Source organism: Armigeres subalbatus, chromosome 1 (assembly GCF_024139115.2).
Source record: "Armigeres subalbatus isolate Guangzhou_Male chromosome 1, GZ_Asu_2, whole genome shotgun sequence".
Lineage (NCBI taxonomy): Eukaryota > Metazoa > Arthropoda > Insecta > Diptera > Culicidae > Armigeres > Armigeres subalbatus.
Genome location: NC_085139.1, coordinates 119959358 through 119973013, shown reverse-complemented (window position 1 = coordinate 119973013; position 13656 = coordinate 119959358). Strand labels below are relative to the sequence as shown.

Sequence of the window (13656 nt, the reverse complement as noted above, 5' to 3'; positions counted from 1 at the left end):
AGCTGTTCAGTTTCCCAGATTCTGACGATCAGTTTGTGTAGGCAAGTAACCAGCTTTTCCGGGACCATCTTGTAGAGCTTAGCTCCGATACCATCCTTACCAGCTGCTTTATTGGTCTTTAGCTGTTTGTTGGAAGACATCCTTAACTTCTCTCAAGATGGAGGCTGGTTGGCTTCCATCGTCCGTTGATCTCCTCCCCGCTGCCTTGACTTTCACTGCCTGTACCTACCTATAGCGCCATGTAGATGTTCCTCGTTGTGCTGCTTTTCACCTTTCGACCACCACATGTTCGTCCGTCAAGATGCACATTCATATCCTTATCCTTGCACATTTCGGCTCGCGGCATGAAGCCTTTGCGAGATGCGTTCAGCATCTAATAGAACTTGCGTGTTTCTTGAGAACGGTATAGCTGTCCCTTTTCCTCACACTTCGATTCTTCCAGGCGGCGTTTGTTCTCCTGAAAAAGGTGGGTGTGCTGACTCTGCTTCCGTCTATAACGTTCCACGTTCTGCCGGGTACCTTGCTGCAGCGCGACCGCCCGCGCTTCGTCCTTCACCAGAATCTGTCTGCACTCTTCGTCGAACCAATCGTTCCGTCAACTTCGTCCCACATACCAGACGTTTTTCTCCGCTGCGTCATTAATGGCTGCTTTAACTGTATTCCGTATGCAGTGGCGACATAAAGTTACGTCAGTCGCTCAAGGTCGCACAATAGCGGAAACCCGGACAAAACCTAAAAAAAAATCGTTCGTTTCGCGAAACTCGTAGGTATTTGTTTTTAATTTCACACATATATTTAATGAACTGATTCCAAAATTTGATGATTGCAGTTAATGCTGTAAAGCATCTCCCGAACAAATTTGTAATGAAAGAAATTTTTACTAAAGTTTTTTCGGTAACGATTCGGAACGATCTGGTATCATGTATTGAAACCTATTTTTGGTCTACTTTCCGGTGGTTAGTGTGGTGATTTGCTCAAAGCTGGAAATTGACTGCCTCTATGTTAGAATGAGAACGCTGTTAATGCTTCAGACCTTAAGGCTTGCGCCTCCAGAAGTACTCGAGTAGCATAGTATATGTTGTGCTCGGTCGGGAAAAAATCGAGTTCGGTGGACACAAGGTGGACTGTATAACTTCGAGACTTCTGAGCACGGTTCTTTGCGGGCGGACAACTCGGGATTGTAACGGTCGGAATAATTAGAAATCACGGTCGAAATTGAATTTAATAAACTTATTTAATCTCAGCACATTGGAAAAAAAAACCACTAAACTCGGGGCGCATCGCGATGTTGCTTCGTCGGTAGTCGACTGAGAGTGATGCATAAAATGGAAGCAAACACGATTCAAATTTTTCTTCTCCTTCCGTTGCGCGCGCTTTCGCGCCGTTTCTGAATTTCTTCTTTCGTCCTTCTCGCTTCCTGTTGAAACGCATATACATAGCGCTTGCGTTTGCTGATTCAACTGTGCCGTACACGGTTAAGTGATTCCGTACACGGTTAGATGACTTTACCCATTAATGGGTACTGTGTTATTGTTGATATTATTCCCACCGTGAAAAATTCACCCATTTTCTTCAAAAAGCGCCACTACTCATTAAAATGGGTAGTGGCACTTTTTCAAGAAAATGGGTGAATTTTTCACGGTGAGAATAATATCAACAATAACACAGTACCCATTAATGGGTAAAGTCATCTAACCGTGTACGTAACATCCTGCCCCCGGTTGAAGCGTCAGGTTGGCCTTGGTTTTCTTCAATTGGCAAAACAGATAACTTCGCAATGGATCGGGAGAAAGTTTTGCCTTCGCTGAAAACGTCTACAACACGGACCAAACTGTCGGGACCAGGATAGACTTTGGTGATACGACCGAGCTTGCAGTGCAGTGGAGGTCGGTTTTTGTCCTGCAGAAGCACGATCATCCCAAGTCGAACGTTCGATGCGGTGTTCCAGTTTTTCTTCCTCGGTTGCAGGCTGCACAAGTAATCGCGAGACCAAGCCCTCCAGAATTGTTCTCGAAGTAGCTGCAGATGTTACCAGCGGCTAAGCCGGCTGATCTTGATGTCCTCATAGGTTGGTTCGGGTAAGGCAGTCATTGAGCGACCAATCACAAAGTGTGCTGGAGAAATCACTTCTGGATCAGCTGGGTCTCCGGATATAGCGAAAGGGTTCTATACTATTCCCCAGAAAACCGTTCCCCAGAAAACCATACCCCAGAATTCCATTTCCCAGAATGTACCATTCCCCAGAAAACCAATCGCCAGAATGTACCATTCCCCAGTAAATCAATCCCCAGAATGTACCGTTCCCCAGAAAACCATTCCCCAGAATGTACCGTTCCCCAGAAAACATAATATATAGATAAACATGATTTCATAATAAGTCACCATAATTAAAATCATTTGTGTTGATGAGTTGGATGTGCAAAGGCCATTGAGGTAATTTTTAGAAACTATAGTTTCAAATACAATGTGCCTTTTGGTATAATGACCATAAGGTGCACGCCAAAGTAAGGTGCCTGCCAGAGTAGACGCGCCTACGCGACGTCGCGCGAATTAAAATTGCACGCAAAGGAATAACAATCAATAATAAGGAACTGTCAAATCGCATGGACGCTTTGCTTCGCATTGCATTTCGCGTCTATCTGGCCACACCCTAACCGCGATGTGCGATGCGACGCGACGCGACTCACGCAAAGGAATAACAATTATTATCAATGAACTGTCAAACTGCACTGTCGCGTCACGTCGCATAGCAAAGTCACGTCTATTCTGGCTTAGCTTAGCATATGGTCACGTCTATTCTGACCCCAAAACAGAAAAAAAAAAATCTTCTTATTTTGAAGCATGCCTTGATTGAGGAATCAAATAGGAACCCACGCATTTGCCTGGAATAAGGCAATTAAGTCAATGATTCCTTCTTTTAAAACGTCTTTAATATGTTTGTGCTTCACACGCGTTTGTCCATAATAAGGAACAAGAATATAAAAATGAGTGAATAATTCCTTCTTGAAAGGCACGAATTTGCCCGAAATAAGGTTAACGAATGATTCCTTCTTTTAAAATGCGCATTTGCTCGGAAAAAGGCAAATGAGTGATACATTTTTTAGACTCACACATTTGCTTGACACACCCCTTTTTTCAAATCACGCGTTTGCACAGAGTAAATCAAACAAGTGGATGATGCCTTCTTTTGGAATATGAATTTAACCGCACTTATAAAAATCTACAGTTTCATTGAACAAATTAAAAAAAAAATACAAATACTGCCGTTACACGCATAATTGTCCCATGTACATAGGAATGCCCGTTTATTAGAAGTATTAGCCGGAGCCCGGAAATAAGGTGAATCATAATTGAACGCTTCTAGAAAAGCACACATTTGAATATAATAAGGTCATTTTTTTCAATGACTGATTTAGGCTTATAACGGCCTCAATTTCGCAAAATATTGTTACCATTTCTTCGAAATTTAACGTTTTATTTCCTATCACTCGTTTCAAGTGTGTCTTGGTACTCTTTACGGCAGCCTCCCACAGGCCACCGAACTCGGGAGAGTCTGGCGGAATGAAATGCCACTCAATTTCTTTCAAGTGGCAAAACCTTACTATCTTGTCTACGTCGGGCTGGTTCCGGAACATCTCGAATACATGGTGAAGCTCATTCTTAGCACCATGAAAATTTGTCGCATTATCAGAATGAATTTGCGAAACAACTCCTCTACGGCTCACGAAGCGTTGCAAGGCGGCGAGAAATGCATCGGTTGTCAGATCGGACACCAACTCCAAGTGTACGGCTTTCGTTGCCATATAAACGAAAACCGCGATGTAAGCTTTGACCACCGTTGGACGATGTGATCCTTGCTTCACAAGCATCGGTCCGGCATAGTCCACACCAGTAATGCTGAAGACGGGGGATGGTGTCACTCGTTGTTTTGGAAGATCGCCCATGAGCTGAGAAATGCCTGTTGGATTCGATCGAAAGCATTTCACGCATGACCTAGTCACCTGTCGAATGGTTGATCGAGCGCATAGCAACCAAAACTGCTGTCTGATTGCAGAAAGAAGCCCAGCCGGTCCAATATGGAAAAGTTCGTGATGCATTTCTCGGATCAGGCGATGTGTGACTGGTCTTGCGTTCGGAAGAATCAGCTGGTGCTTTGATTCGTCGGATAAGTTGAAATGCTTGAGTCGTCCACCGACCCTTAGCACACCATCATCGGTGTAGATAGGATTGAGATTTCCGATGCGTTTGCAAAGCGTTTTAGTTTTCACTCGCTGGATTTCATCGCGTAGTTCGATGTGCTGAACCACGCGTACGATGACCATCGTCGACCGTCGAAGTTCTTGCACAATTAGATGTCTTCTGATGATGCGCTCCTTTTATGGCTTGCGCGCGTTGTCCGAGAATCGCATTCCCCATGCGATTGTTCGTTGAAGCCGTCGGAAAGAACTGCAGGTTTCAAATATTTCCAGCTGCTCTTCGATGAGCGCCGGCATTGCTGATACATTGGCCTTCAGTTCCGGTAGATCCTCGTCGAGCACATCATTCACCACCTCAAGACTAGTAACCGGTGAGCTGATATACTTGCCACCAGTCCAGCACAGTTCGCTAACCATAAGCTCGCATGGAAGCATCCCACGAGATACAATGTCCGCTGGGTTGTGTTGGGAACGAACATAATTCCAAAGAAGTCCATCGGAGTTGGCTTGAATCTCGCTTACACGAATGTTTGTAGCTGATAAGGATGCTTTTTCAGCCACGCCAAAACTATTTCGCTGTCGGAATATAACACTACCTTTCGTATGTTGATGCTGAGGGCTGGCAGCACCTTGCAGATCAGACGAACGAGTAACAACGATGCGCACAATTCCTTGCGTGGAATCGTAAGTGCTCGGAGTGGTGCCACCTTCGATTTGCTGATTAGCAGTCTGGATTTGACGGTTCCATCATCCATTAGGCTTTGGATGTAAACGCAGGCTCCGTATGCCGCATTAGATGCATCTGCAAATCCGTGCAGCTCGTAACAAACAGCACCACGAAACGTTATTTGGTGAGGGATTTTTACCTGCATCAGTTGAGGGAGCGCGGTCTTGAGGTTGTTCCATTCCATTTGTGTTTGGTCGTCAACGGGTTCGTTCCAATCCAGTTTACATTGCCATAAGCGTTGTACCAGAAGCTTTGCTAAAAGGATAGAAGGTGCGAATAATCCTAGCGGATCGTAGTGTTTCGCTACCTCCGAGTAGATTATACGCTTCGTAGCTGGTACGTCGCGTCCAGTTGGTGCGCATTCGGCAATTAAAAGTTCATCGGTGATTGGCTCCCACAGTAGGCCGAGAACCTTGATGACATTGTTGACATGGCGATCTGCAAGCGGCTTCAGCGTTTCTTTCTCGTCTTCCGGAATACGTGCAAGTATTGTGCCTTGCAGCGGAGTTTAGCATGCGCTTGTTTCTATTCTAAATGTAGCTTAACTTGGCGAAAAATGGCACGGAAGGGTTGCCAAGGTATTTAATAATGTATCAATTGAGCTGAACCATTCTAAAGTTTTTTAAAACATAGTCTCTTAAAATCCATTTGTCCATAAAAGGTGTTATAAACATTGTCTCAACATAATTTGGTCCACACCACAGACTGTCGCTATTTCATGATATACATTTCCTTACACCCTAGTCACTTTTGAATAACTCGTTCTATTTTAAGGCAAATCAAACGATCAAGCAACCCTTCCCGTTTTCTTGAGCCATCTGTCAAAACAATAGAAATAATTGTTCGTCACCGCAGAACGCCAATAGTGAAAAGTTAGTTGTTTTTATATTTTGGGATATTAATCTTAATGAAATAACTTATTGAAATTATATTTTGTTTTCCTCGCGTAAAGGCGATAATGGATTACGGATCGTTCGAATTGAACCCAGCATCACTAGCTTTATGTGTCCAACCAGCTGGCCAAGATTTAAACGATTTGACGAGGAAACGTTTGAAGAAAGATTGATTGAAACCGATGAAGAACTGGCCATATGATTTAGACGACGCCGACTTCAACGACGACATTATTGAAGAGCTACTTACCGACGACGAAGCGTCTCCATCAAAGAATCCCAAAACACAGCTCTCTTGTTGTCTGGAGATTCATCAGCGACTGTTCAAGCAAAAAAAGAAAACAGAGGCAGTGGAGTCCTGTACCATTGACGCGAATGATGTTGACCATTTTTTCCGTAAAGTATGGAGAAAGTGCGTCAAACATGTTCGAAAGGAAATAGCGTATCAACCTGCTTGTAATGGTGAAGATGTGATCGCAGAGTGGGTGACAAACCAGCCAACGTTTTCGGATAAAAACAGGTTCATTGTTTTCCACGATAAAGATCAGAAGAAATCGTTCACTTGTGATCAGATTACTGAAAAGCTGCTCAGCAAGTGGCGAGGAAGAACGATCCACGTATTGGTGCACCCATACTCTCTGAGCATTGTGAGCCAGAAGGATTACGATTTCGTCTGCAATCGTTTGCTAAATACCGGGGCAAAGGATAGAGCAGGAGCAGATACAAATCTTAGCTTGATGACATTGGTTGCGAAGCTTAAGAGGATGAATAACCACCGATATGAAGCGACAGAGAGTGCGTATGTTCAATGGGCAAATTATATTCAGCATGCACCAGCTCATACGCGTGAGGAACTTTTGGATGGTGAACCTCCAAAGCAGTATGCAAATCTTTTCACCGAGATCAACGGTCCCACTGCTGCCAAATGTTTAAATGCAGTGAAAAGTGACGCGGGAATCGCCGAAAACATTTTGGATCGCTTCGATACTGATTTTGTCGCTTTAAAACAACAGTTCGACAAAGTTCCGGATGATTTCCGGAAGCTTCTAACAGAAATAGATCAACGACGAGATGAAAGAAAGGCGATGCTGACAATGATGAAGAGCGCAGCAGCGATACAGAAAACCGACTTCTCGATATCTGTTGCCGAGCTGGTAACTGATGTGCCAGACGTGAATTACATTTGAATATAAAAACTAGTTTTGTGTTGATTCGAAACTAATACATATTATAATAAACAAAATCTGTACATAAGCACATCAATTCTCATCATTTATTGCATTTGTAGGATCAAAAAGGCCACCAGGAAAATATCCGCACTTTTGAAAAAGTTTTTTCGATGGGTATTTTGTAAACCTTTTAATGGCGAGTTCAATAGCTAATGGAACATCATGTGGGTTGTTCATTTGTTGTTTAATGAAGCGTTTAATCAAACCGAATATGATTTCAATTGGGTTTAGCATCGGGCAGTAAGGGGGAAGAAAAATAATCATAATTCCCAGTGATCGGAAATAACGGACTATGTTTGGGTCAAGATGAATCTTGGCGCCATCCATTATCCAAACAGAGTTTTTTCCGGGGTACGTATAAACTTTTCCGCTCAATGCAAATCGACGACATGCTTCAAAAAACAGCTTCCGAGTGAATGTTCCTTCAACACTACAAGATTCCAAAACACCTTCTTGTCCATGGAAACAGAGCAATGACACGCGTGGACGTCTACAGAATTTAGCTCTCTGGACTAGAGGTTTTCCAACTGGGGAGTATCCCATGTTCCTCTGCAAATCGCGGTTGTCGAAGCTAACCTCATCGATGAAAACCAAATTGTGTATGTCCCACTGGAAGGACTCCATCTCCACTTGATACTTTATTATCTCGGAACGCCTAATTTGGATTGCCCGTTTCTCCAACACTTTCCGTGTGAATCCGATATGCCTTAGGATTCGACAAATAGTTGCGGTACTAATGTTCTGCTTGAATACATCGCGATATAATTGCTGCGCTTCATCCAGATACAGTGTAGGCTGCTTATGATACAGATTTCTCACCCATTCTATGTCATTAGAACCAAATTTTCGGGCACTGGCCTTCGAAGGTTCCATAAAACAGCCATACTCTTCGTATTCATCAATCCAGTTAGAGATCGTGCTGTGGTGTTTTCCGTAGATTCTTGCTAGTTCCAACCGTGAATATCCAAGGATGTAAAATCCATACATACAATGATGTTTAGTATCCGTTGATGCGTGTTTAGAAAATATTTCTTTTCTCAACTGCGTCGCGATTTGAAACATTTTTCAACAAAATATTTCTTTAATGTGAAAAAAAAACTAATGTTATTGCTTTGTGTTTGACACATTCATTAGAATGACAGTTTCGCTATCTTGATTTTATTTTGTCGCCAACTTGGCGGAGCGCTATCTTTGCTAATCTTCGCTGCAAGGCACAATAGCTCGGGTGAATTAGAGCACCACTTGTGAATTGGGAATCCACCACGATCCAACATCAATTGTAGCTGGTGTTGGGCTTCGATAGCATCGTCGATCGTAGCAGTCTCTGATAAGACGTCGTCAACATAACAGTCAGACTTGATGATATTTGCTGCTATCGGGAATGTCGCTTCTTCTTCGTTGGCCAGCTGCACCAGGCATCGAGTGGCTTGGAAAGGCGCTGAAGCAGTACCGTAAGTGACGGTCAGTAGCTCCAGAATTTTCAGTGGATCGTTCGGATTCTCCCTCCAATATATACGCTGCTTGTGTGTGTCGTCGGGGTGCACATTAATCTGACGGTACATCTTGGTAATGTCCGCCGAGAAAACAATCTGGTGTAGTCGAAAGCGAAGCATGATGGAGACGATGTCGCTTTGAACTACTGGACCTATCAGCAGCACATCGTTGAGCGACAGATTCGTTGGAGCAGATTTAGCGCTTGCGTCGAAAACAACCCGACATTTTGTCGACGAGCTTCCAGGACGAAGTACCGCGTGATGTGGCAAATAATATGGCTTGATGTTGTCGATCACATTTACCTCTCGGCAATGACCAAGTTGCAGATACTCTCGGATGAAGTCCACATATTGCGCTTTCAGTTCGGGGTTGCGCTGTAGCCGATTTTCTAGCATGAAAAAGCGTCGCATTGCTAGATTTCGGCAGCTGTCCATCTGATTGGCGTTCTCTTTGAGCGGTAATCGAACCACAAATCGTCCACTGTTGTCTCGGAAGTGTGTTGATGTAAAATGGTCTTCACATCGTTGTTCTTCGGTCGAAGTAGTGGCAGTATTCGGAACTTCTTCAATTTCCCAGAATTGGCGAATCATTTGTTCGACAGAATCGAGAGATGCAACATGAGAATACTGGATCGCTTCTTCTTTTCGTGTTGTCCGGTAAGCACCAGTTACTAGCCATCCTAGGTGCGAGTTTCGTAGCTCGGGAAGATCGTCATCGAGTGTGATATGTCCTGGTTTCATCAGTGCAAAGAACAATTCTGCGCCAATCAGCATATCAACTTTATTGGATTTGAAGAACGACGGATCGGCTAGTTGAATACCATCTGGGATTACCCAATCAGTGACATCGATGTTTGTTGTCGGGATTGTTCCAGTGACCTTGGGGGTCACCAGGCATTCAACTGCTGCACGGAAATCACTGCATCGGGATTGAAAATGAACTTCCACCTTGTCTCGTGCCACACTCCTGACATTGTTGATGCCAGATATGGGAACATTAGCACGCTGCTTTTCCATTCCAAGAGTGTTGGCCATGTTTTCGGTAATGAAGTTTGCTTAGGATCCACTGTCCAGAAGGGCTCTGCACTGATGGATTCGGTTGTCTCGGTCGGTCGCTAGAACTACTGCAGTTAGCAGTAACACTGTTTTCGGAGCGTGGTCGTTGCTCAGGTAGCATGTTGTCGTTACATTCTCTGACGAATCTTGCTCCTGTGGAATACACAATGAGGACGGAATAGCAGGTCTTTGATGAAGGGCAGGCATTAGAGCGATGTCCCTTTCGGAGGCAGTTAAAGCATATACCTGCCGCGCGTACTTTCTCGAACTTTTCAGCACTCGACATTGTGTTGAGTTTGTTGCACTGATAGTTTCGATGGAGTGCGTCACGGAAATCACATTTCTCGTTGAAATTGTCGGCATTCGTTGTCGCTGCGTGTGATCGCTGGTTAGCAACCTTAGCCGTTGGAATCTGAATCTGCTGTTTCGGTGCTAGCCTCGTTGATGACTGCAAGCAAGCAGCTTTGCACCTCTCCAGCACTTGACATTGCGACTTTAGAAAGGCGATCGTGGGGCGATATTCTGGCAACTTCCCTGGTTTCAGAGATTGTTCCCATTGCTTACGTGTCGACTTGTCTAGAGCTGCAGTCAACAGATAGACAATCATCAACTCTGATACACCCTTCAACTCTTGGTTCAAGTACTCGAGACTCTCGACGTGGTTGATACATTCGTCGAGCAGGTATCGCAGTTCTCTGTGGGATTCGGATGTCATTCTCCTTAGGGATAGGAGACCTCGGATGTGTGTCTCCACAATTACACGTTGGTTCTCGTAGCGTTCTGTTAGGATTGCCCATGCCTGTGCGTAGTTGCCTTCGTGTATCGTCTTTGCATCGAGTACACCTGCTGCTGCTCCGACCAGTGCCTTGTCCAGGTGGTAGAGCTTGATGGCATCCGAATCGCGGGATTGTGCCATCACATCCTGAAACATGGCTTTGAATTTTGGCCACTTTGTGTACTCACCATCGAAAGTCGGGATCGGTGCTTTCAGTGGCTGCTGGTGTATGACAACTTGTGCTGGTGGGGCAACCTGAATAACCGGTTGTCGCATGATTCTTGCTTCCACTGCGGCGGATGTGTGGTCGAAATAGTTTTCGAAGCGAATGTATTCAATTTCTTGCGCTTCCAGCTCATCATCCGGAACAATGGCAACAATCTCACTGTGGTATTTCGAGTATTCAGTGTACGCTGACTGCAACTTTGTTGCGTACACTTTCAAATTGAATAACTCGATCGGAAGTTGTACGTTGACACTTTCGTAGATGCGCAGAATCTTATTCATCGCCTGGTCCCTCTGGCGTTTGAGGGATTTAATTTGCGCAGCTATTGCGGGATCGTCGGGTCATTCCTTTTTTCGTTCGTGTCAGCATTGTTGGAACCAGCACCTTTGCTGGGAACGTCTTCGAATCCGAGGAACCCCGATTCATCTTTAGACGTTCTCACCGGCGTACGTTGCATCATGTTGGATTTTATTATTCACTGTTCTGCAATCGCAGGAAAATTTAATGAACTGTTCTGCACTTTGCAGGATTGTATTTTCGCACTGTTCTGCCGCAGCAGGAATGTTTTCGTTTCTGCACTGTTCTGCCTCAGCAGGAAATGTTTTCGTTTTGGCACTGTTCTGCCTCAGCAGGAAATTTCTTCACTTTTTCGGAAACTGTTGCCCTCGTGGCGACGCGTACTCAGAAGCTTAATCCGGTTCGTTACGGACCATATGTTCGGTCGGGAAAAAATCGAGTTCGGTGGACACAAGGTGGACTGTATAACTTCGAGACTTCTGAGCACGGTTCTTTGCGGGCGGACAACTCGGGATTGTAGCGGTCGGAATAATTAGAAATCACGGTCGAAAATTGAATTTAATAAACTTATTTAATCTCAGCAAATTGGAAAAAACCATTAAACTCGGGGCGCATCGCGATGTTGCTTCGTCGGTAGTCGGACTGAGAGTGATGCATAAAATGGAGGCAAACACGATTCAAATTTTTCTTCTCCTTCCGTTGCGCGCGCTTTCGCGCCGTTTCTGAATTTCCTCTTTCGTCCTTCTCGCTTCCTGTTGAAACGCATATACATAGCGCTTGCGTTTGCTGATTCAACTGTGGCGTACACGGTAAAGTAATTCCGTACGGAACATGTTGAATAGCAATTCTAACCTCAAAATGAATTTAGCGTACCAAAATTACTCTTTGGTGAACGATTCGAGTTACAAATTAGGTTTTGTCCGGCATTTATATGGGAGTCCGCCACTGTGGTCCGCTGCGGCCTTCGGTACCAAACATTGTAGATTACGGAAACTTGGGCAGTTTAAACAGGGGCTATCCCGTTTGGCATAAAGTCATTTGTTATAGAGCTGTTAGGCATAAAGTCGGTTGGCTTAATGGTCATTTGGCATAAAGCAATGTAAATGATCTTATTTTCAATATTCATATCCTTTGCGTAAGTTATTGCTGCTTGCAATAAAGAAGAAATTATCTCTCCTTTTGTATTGTACCGAGAAAACGCGTGCTGTAAAAGAAGGCATCATCAACGCTTTTGCCTTATCCATAGCAACCGCGTAATTCAAAAAAAGGAATGATCTCTCATTCCGCAATGCACTAAGCAAATGAGTGCTTCACAAAGGGTGTATTCGATAAAAATGGCACACACATATTTACTCGCCAAAATTAAACCGATTATCAGATTGTCTTGAAATGTTAAGAGAATAAAAAACTTTTAATCAGTTATGATTTGCAACTTTTGTTTTATTTGATTTCATTGCCCGCATCCCGAATGCGCGCACCTTCCTTTTCACTTCACCCATCAAATTTTGTACAATCGATTTTTCCTATGTTTTTGTAGTTTTTATCCAAATTTTCTTCATATCCAGCTCTGTTTTAATAATTTTAGGATGTTTGCGAAGTTTTATCTTCATAATTGCCCAGAATTTTTTTTTTTCAATTGAGCGAAGTTCCGGGGAATTTTGTGGGTTCATATCTTTTGGCATAAATTTAGCTCCATTAGCTCGGTACCGCTGCAATAGGTTAAGCACCGACAAACCGACGTGCCTTCCCATATAAAGTTCTTCGAATTTCTTGGCAATTACTCTCCTTTCATTACCTAGCTCCACCTGTACGATGATTTACACAACAGCTCTCACAAATATGCGGCCAAACTTGACCATGCACGCTTTAATTTATTTCATCAGCTTCCACATAATAATCAATATTCGATATTATAAATATCAAGAATTTTATGATAGGTTTCGTTAGCCAAATGAAAAACATTCGACTTTCAAAAATGTGTGTAATGATCCTGAAGACTTAAATGTTGATTTAAGCATCAAAAAAGATTTTCTATTACTTGGTTATTTTTATCTTCATCGCTGTGTAGATTGTTTGAAACGTGCATATAATGTTTACGTCGACCAGCTTTCTTGATTTTTTCTATAAAATGAATGTTAATGTCAGTAATGACAGAACGAGTTACTACACTCGAAGTAAAACAAAGGGAACAAGCGAAAATCTTTATCTAACTAAAATATCTTTTGAACCACTGTACGAATAACTATGAAACTCTGCAGATGTAAACAATACACTATGAATCAGATTTGCTCAAATTTTCAGGTTTCTTACTCACACGGTTCAAAAGTTATGAGAGATTTTCGGTTGTCGGCCATTTTTATCGAATACACCCTTTAAAAGGCATCATCAACTCTTTCACATTATTCCATGCAATCGCGTAATATGAAAGAAGAAATTATCTACATTTTGCATTGCACCGAGCGAACGAGTGCTATAAAAGAAGGCATCATCATCTATTTTGCCTTACCCAGAGCAATCGCGTAATATAAAAGAAGAAATGATTTTCCTTTTGTATTGCACCGAGCAAACGAGTGCTTCCAAAGAAGACATTTATAACTAGTTTGCATTATAATTAGGATCGTTTTGATCACGTTTATGAATTTGTTGTTTTTGGCTCTTTACAAACTGAAGATTTGCACTATCCCTAGTAATCGCGTAATTTAAAAGAAGGAATGAACTTTCGCGTTGCAGATTACTTTTGACAGATATCGAATCCTTTTGCATC

The 13656-nt window shown here is 43.2% G+C and overlaps 2 protein-coding genes across 2 annotated transcripts; both read right to left on the bottom strand.

Moving 5' to 3' along the window:
* Positions 1 to 1691: 1691 nt before the first annotated feature.
* Positions 1692 to 4322, bottom strand: LOC134206489 (uncharacterized). The gene is made up of 3 exons (XM_062682218.1): positions 3453 to 4322; positions 1828 to 1899; positions 1692 to 1748 (listed from the first exon to the last, which is right to left on the bottom strand). The coding sequence occupies exons 1-3, from the start codon at positions 4320 to 4322 to the stop codon at positions 1692 to 1694; spliced, it is 999 nt and encodes a 332-aa protein (XP_062538202.1).
* A 3853-nt stretch (positions 4323 to 8175) lies between these two features.
* Positions 8176 to 9573, bottom strand: LOC134206488 (uncharacterized). Its single transcript, XM_062682217.1, has one exon. The coding sequence runs from the start codon at positions 9571 to 9573 to the stop codon at positions 8176 to 8178; it is 1398 nt and encodes a 465-aa protein (XP_062538201.1).
* Between the last annotated feature and the right edge of the window lie 4083 nt (positions 9574 to 13656).